The 7093-nt window shown below is 47.5% G+C and overlaps 1 protein-coding gene across 1 annotated transcript; it reads right to left on the reverse strand.

Annotated features, from left to right (window-relative positions):
* Positions 1 to 2840: 2840 nt before the first annotated feature.
* On the reverse strand, positions 2841 to 6502 carry PtA15_9A530 (uncharacterized protein; the record flags this gene model as incomplete). Its single annotated transcript, XM_053172749.1, has 3 exons — positions 2841 to 3058; positions 5823 to 6065; positions 6151 to 6502. 3 exons carry the CDS (start codon positions 6500 to 6502, stop codon positions 2841 to 2843), a joined length of 813 nt encoding a protein of 270 aa, XP_053023958.1.
* Positions 6503 to 7093: the final 591 nt, after the last annotated feature.

The raw sequence follows: 7093 nt of genomic DNA on the forward strand, positions 1-7093 counted from the left end.
AAGCTTGGATGCGGTTGTGAGCAGCAAAGTTGATTGGTCTAGCGTTCCGCTTTTCTTGTTGTAAGTCAGCTCTGCCAAGCGCGCTAGGCCCCAGAAAGCAACAATCGCAAGGCCAAAAATCGCCTGTGATTCGGCATCCTTGCCTTCCAGGTGCTCCACCAAGAACAGGAGGTGTTTGATTGGTACCGCCCCCTTTAGTGCTTTCTCTGGTATGGCCACCTCTTGCTTAGCTGAGGCCTTGAGCATTAGCGTTACGTAATGTCCAATCACGTTTGGGTAGCGTAGCTTGTGGTAAGTGTGCCACGCGTGGATGCCGTGTAGGTATTGTTCCAGCAACTTCAATGAGATGTTGGTGGATAGGGGTATCAGGCCGTTCCTGCCTCCCCAAAAGCAAAAATTATATATGTTGTCTTCCAAAGCTGGGAGTTGAAAAGGGGACTCTGAGTGCTGCCTCTTGAACTGCAGGAATTTCTTCACCGCCGCGTTGTAGGTTTTCAAGGTATTTGGTTTCCACCCCGCAAGAACGTAGCGTTGCAACAGTGTCGGGGCAAGTTCATCCGTCCCGTTGGAGAGAAAGTCTTTGATTTTATCAATCTTGAGCATGCTTACGCGGTTTCTGGAAGGTTCTCCGGGACCGTTGCCCTGGCCTCCCGTGAGCCTGTCCGCCTCCGCTGTGGCTTTATACAATGTTTCATGGGTTTTGTCTCACATCGACTCCCCTCCTAGGGTGGGACAGGAGGTTTCCTCTCCTGTATTTGCGGCACCGGGTCGCTATTGCTTCCCTTTTCTCCCCCTTTTTTTTTGTGATGTTCCCGTCAGGCCGGATGTAGAGGATGCATTACTACTCTTTCTCTCATTTTTTTTTTTTTGACATGTGACAACAATTCATGAGATCTGCTCAAAAACAAGCGCAAGATCATTGGGCATAGTTATGGCTACTGCCTCACTTGGATTTGACAGGAAACAATCCCCTCTGGAGAGGCCATTCGCCCAATTGTCTGCCAAGCAGACCCTTCTAGCAACTATGTTGAGCTGCTTGCTGACCAGGAGGTCTTGGATGATCTTCCACTCTTTGTTGACCTCCTGATCCCCAGACTTCCGCTTGTTTATCACTGATTTGGTGGTTGTGTTATTGCTCCAGACAATGAGGAGCCTACCGGGCTTTACCCAGAGTTTCAGCAGCACAATGATTCCAAAGTGGACCGCAACGGTCTCCAACCAGGAAATACCCCGCGGTTCTTTGCCGCTAGCTCTCCATCCGTTGCTGAGCTTGAATTGGGCCCAGGCTTTGCCAACCAACACCCCAATGCCGTAGCCGGTGGACGCATTGCCGACCCAGTGTATGTCGGTGGGGTCTGGGCTGGGGATGAGACGTGTGTGTTTGAAGATCAAAAGCATTGCTGTCCACCTGTTGAGGTCTTCTCAGACGTCTTCAGGGGTTGCGCGCGCTGAGCGTCTGTGTTTCCAGCTTGTGAGCCAGCGGTATAGGCTACAGAGGTAGCAACAAAGTTGGGGCAGCAGGTAGGACACATGGTTGAGCCTCCCCACCAGTACCTCCACTTTGTTGTATTTGAACTTTGCTTTTGGTTTCAGGAAGACTGCTATCTGTTCTAGCCGTTTTTTGATCTTGCCCTGTGGGAGGCGGACCGTCTTCTCGACTCCGTTCCATACGAAGCCAATGAATTTTTGTTCTGGACGGAAGGACAAGCATTTTGGGACGTTTGTCGCAACACTGAGTCTGTCCGATCTGGCTACGATGTCGTCCATTGACGTGGTGCAGCCGGCCTCTTTGACAAATAAGTTGTCATCAACCCACCAAAAGATGGTTTTGAGTTGGAACTCGTTTAGCATGATCTGCTTCCAGGCGTCTGCCGGCCTGCCGAAAGACCCGCATCCGGCGACGCCGCCAAAAGTGATACAGGTGTCAAGGAGTAATCCTCCATCAAAATTCTGGATCATGAGATAGGGCCATTGCGACATGGCCGTTGGGAATTGGCAATATGCCTTTTCCCAATCAAAGACCGCTAGGTGGAAGCTGGTTTTGTTGTTGCAAAAGAATCGGGCTACAACGTTAAAGTTGTCCCAGGTTGTTTTGAATTCTTTTGCGTCCACAAAGGTGTTGACTAACGGTATCCCCGGGTTGTTGCGCAGGAAGCTCAAGTCATTGATTGGCCTGATGGAGCCGTCCCCGTTACCTACTGCCCCCAAGGGGTTCGTCCTAAAAAAGGGGAACTTGAATGCCACTTTGAGGTGTGTGAAGGGTCCGAACATTCGTCCCACCGCTAGTTCCTTCTGGATTGATCTTTCAATCTCCTCTCTTGCCTGCAGGGCTGAGGAATGGTTTGATGGGGTGTAGTGGCTCATCCCGGCAATTGTGTGGTCCAGAATGCCTTGATAGAAACCGGTTTTGAAGCCGTGAAGCACATCCGCAAAGATTAGGTTGAGGCCTGCATTCTTAAGCGCAGCCTCCCATTCTGGGATGTTCATTTCGCACCGGACTTCCTCAGGCCAGCTCGCCAGTGCTGCTCTGGCTAATTTGTCTTTGCTCACAATTGGAATCCTCACTGTTTGCGCATTTTCACGGGTTGGTATGGGACTGCGAGGACTGCATTTCACAAATTCTTTTTTTTTTTTTTTTTGGAATTGTAAACAGAAAAAACAACTAATTCTTGCTGCGCACAAAGAGTTTCTGGGGGTGTGGTTTTGCGGGGAACAAATTGGGAGAACTCTGGGGGGGTTACGACATGACAAGGCTGAGGTATCCTCGGGTGAGGCTGGAGTCTGTAGCAGGGGAGCGCTTATGGGGGGGGGGGGGGGGACTCCAAGCTTGAGCGGGCGACCTACTGGGCTGATTCTGCATTAGGTTTTGCGCCCTGGCTGCCCTTCTTGTGGTTAGAGCCTTTGGCACCGTTGCTGTGGGAAGCTCCGCAATCGCGGTTGGATGAGTTACCGGCTCTTTTGTCAACATAGTTGGGGTCAAAGTTCAAGCCCTTGTAGCCTGACTTCTTCTTGTGGCGCTCTCGTCCACCGCCCCCGCCGAAGCCTGGGTTGGTGCTTGCTGAGTAAGACTTTGCACCGGGTCTGCCGGCCGTTGGTGCCCCCGTGAGGGGGTCCCAAGTGGCCCTTGGGCCGTCCTTGGCGTAAGGGTTGTTGGTGAAGCCTAACTCATCGAATTTCCGGCATTGGGCATAGCAGATTGCGGTGATGTCTTCTTGTAAGACCGAGATGTCCAGGATGGACTCGACCCCACCAACACTGACTCGGTGAGAGAATGCGTTGGATCACACCTGAATAGGGAGGGTCCCCAGGTCAGCAAAGTGGATCATTTTGTCCTCGCTTTTTTTTTTTTTTTTTTTTTTTTGGTGCGTACCAGGGATGTCATAGCGGAAAGCAGACATGAAACCGTCTCAACTTTGGATCAGATCAACGTTTGCTTTGTGTCTAAGGACCCAGTCCAAGAATGTCGCAAAGTTGTACACATCTTTGAGGGTTGTGTAGAAATTATGGTGGTTTACCGTCCAGGTCAAGAACAACTGGCGCTACCAAGATGGATGAATTTGCGATGTTGTATATTGATCAGTATAGCGTATATTGATCAAATTATATTGATCACTTTTTTTTTATTCCTCTTGATAACTTTGTCTGTGTTCCATGTTGCCTTAACACTCTTCTAGAATCTCGCAACTTCCCCCTGTCTTAGCTTCAAGCCACAGGAATCTTTTCTTTTTTTCTCCCTAATAAAATCCATCAATTTCTACATACACCATTCTGTTCTTCCTGAAAAAAAGACATTTCAAGTTTTAAGATTAATCCAGGGTGGCTGAGGGGTCTCAGAAATTTTGTATTGTTGTTTTTACTTCAACCATTGATGTTATCAGAAGTCTCCAAATCTACCTTTTGTCAAAAAAGGGAAACATTGACCCCTCAACTCTCTCACAAAGGGGGTTTCAAACATGGTGCAGGTCCCAGTTCAGGAAACCCAATCCAGGAAAACAAAGTTCCTGCACAAAGAATTTTTGAATTATTTCTGCATGTTTTTTGGGTAAAATTGGGTCCATGTATGCAGGGTGTCTTGCAGTTGCACCAATTTCCTGAATTTGGGGTTCCTGAAACAGGACCTGCACCATGTTTGAAACCCCCTATTATATTGTTAATTTGGTGTGACCTTAAATTTCCTGCAGATGTTGCATATCATCCTTGGTATACTATACATGCATGTAAGGCCTTTTGAAATTAGTTTCATATGGTTGAGCATATTTTTGTCAGGGTCTTAACACCAAGAAAATACCAAATTAGTGATATCTGGCAACCAATCATATTGTAGCTGCTACATTTGGGGGTTTTGCAATCATTCAAGGTACACAATGAATCTTTGGGGGCATTCTATCATTTTGGTACCAATATCATGGAGTAACTACAACGCTGCGCTGAGATATAGTGGCAGAAACACCAAGAAACTACCAAATTAGTAATATTTGACAGCTGATCACATTGTGGCTGCTACATTTGGGGGTTTTGTGGTCATTCATGGTACACAATGAATCTTTGAGGGCATTTGATCATTTTGGTACCAATATCATGGAAGAACTCCCACGCGGCGCTGAGATATAGTGGCAAAAACACCAAGAAACTACCAAATTAGTGATATTTGGCAACTGATCACATTCTAGCTGCTAAATTTGGGGGTTTTCTGGTCATTCAAGGTATACAATGAATCTTCAGGGGCATTTGATCATTTTGGTAGCAATATCATGGCAGAACTCCTGGATTAATCCTCAAACTTGCAATGCCTTTTTTTCAAGGAGAAAAGAATGGTGTGTGTAGCATTGATGTTATCAGAAGTCTCCCAGAAATCTCCAAATCTACTTTCTTTCAAAAATGGAAAAACATTGACCCCTCACCTCTCTTGTAAAACCATGCTTCATGCATTTTCAAGTTGGTGTGACCTTACATTTCCTGAAGATATTGTATATTATCTTTGATATGCTACATGCATACAGGCCTTTTGAAATTAGTTTGCCATGGTTTGACATATTTTTTTCAGGGTCTTGTTCCATCTACCTGTGTTATCAACCACAGATTAATGAGTAATATTTCCAAAAATAACTTCATTGGAGGAATTTTTCTGTGTGTAAATCCTGGAATATTATATTTGGGGTCACATCCATTATGCAGCAGCTACAATCTGATCAGTTGCCAAATCTTGTTAGTTTCTTGTTGTTTCTGCAACTATATCTGAATGCAATGTGGAAGTTCTTCCATGTTATTGGTTCCCAAATGATCAAATGCACTCAAAGATTCATTGTTCACCTTGAATTACCTCAAAACCTCCAGATTTAGCAGCCACAATTTGATCAGTTGCTACATATGCCTAATTTGGTGGTTTCTTGGTGTTTCTGCCGCTATATCTCAGCGCAGCGTTGGAGTTCTTCCATGATATTTGTACCAAAGCTGCAATATACAACATCGCAAATTCATCCATCTTGGTAGTGTGGGTGAACTCGTTTGGGTATGGGTATCCTGAGTAATGTGTGCCTTTGTCGGCCGAATTCTCATCAGATTTGGATTGCTTCTCAACGTGGTGGGTAATTGCTTTGTCTACAAGACGGAGATTGATTGAGTCAGATGATTTCTTTCCCTTCACTTGGTTGGGGACCAGAAGCCTTACGTACCCTGCCATTCCTTATTAAAGATGGTCAACGGTATCAGGGCCCGTAGATTGCAAATGTTTTTGTCAAAGAAGGGCATAAAGCCAACATCCGAGTGGGTTGTCAAGACAAAGTTGAGGCCTCCCTTGTTTGAGGGGGCTGGCATTGGGGTACCAATTACGCCCTGGTTGATGACCGGGTTTGCCAGTTGAGCGTTGGCCTTGGGGGTTGACATAGCCTTATAGAGGTTGAACAGCGCATTTGCAGTTGCTGTCTTGCCTGCCAGTTTGGCTTTGATTGCTTTTCTGCTGATCATCTTGCACTCTTCGGACGTACCCAAGGCCGGGTGGATTTCTGGGGTTGCCCCGTTGTTGGCGAGCGGGTTCTTTACCGTGATTGGTTTGTTTAAGGACTCCACTGCCAAGGGGTTTAACGCCATCATAAGTCAGTAACTGTTTGTAGTCTTCTGAATTTTTTTTTTTTTTTTTTTTTTTGGACTGACCTAATTTGGAGCCAAGGCTCTTGATGTAGTCAGGGCCTAGTGCACTAAGCAAGGCGGGTGGGATTGCATCAGTCAGCCTTTGAGCTGGGCTTGCATCTACGTCGATCACCGCCGACTTGGTGCCCTTTGTCTTGGGTTCCTTTGGTACGGCGCTCTTGCCGGGGGCTTTAGCGGGCTGGGTCAGATCACTTGCATTGGGGTCTTTTGACTTGGACGCGGATGTAACGGATTCTCCCGCGGGAGGAGGAGGATTGGCTGGGGTAGCAGTGGGGGGCCTGGGGGCCCCGCTGCTGGGGTCGGCCTTGCCTGCCTTCTGTGACCAGATCACCGGGTTCTTTGGGGCTTGGGACATAATATGGTTGCAGGTATAAAGTTTTTAGGATTAGGTTATGTCGGATAGCGCTGAAAAACCAAGGCCCGGGAAACTCAAAGCAGAAGGAGGCTGGATTGCAAAACTAGATGTCGCTGGGGAAAGCGCCCTCAGCCTGTGGGGCTGCTGCCTTTATAGACTCTCCAGGGTCACCCACAAGTTGGCCGCTATGCTTGGCTCCTGAGGGGATCCAGCATTGAAGTAAGGAAGTCGCGCCTCTCTGTCCCCAAAGGGGACTAGTTTGGCAGAGATGGGTGAAACCCATCTTGATACAGCTCCCTACCAGTGATGCCGTGACAACAGGCTATCCCAGAAGGGTGAGGGCGGGCGGAGGCCGCGCCACCTCTCTCTTTGAGCGGTGTCGCGGCTTCGCTGCCTGATGGATACGCGTATCATGGATGTGGGTCTAACTCCCACGTGCCGTGTACGTCAACTGCTCAGAAACTACCAAAGTAGTGATATGTGGGAACGGATCAGACTGTAGCTGCTACATTTGGGGGTTTTGTGGTCAGTAAAGGTACATAATGAAACTTTGGGGACTTGCAAACATTTTGGTAACAATATCGCAGGAGA

This window comes from Puccinia triticina, chromosome 9A (genome assembly GCF_026914185.1).
Source record: "Puccinia triticina chromosome 9A, complete sequence".
Taxonomy (NCBI): Eukaryota; Fungi; Basidiomycota; class Pucciniomycetes; order Pucciniales; family Pucciniaceae; genus Puccinia; species Puccinia triticina.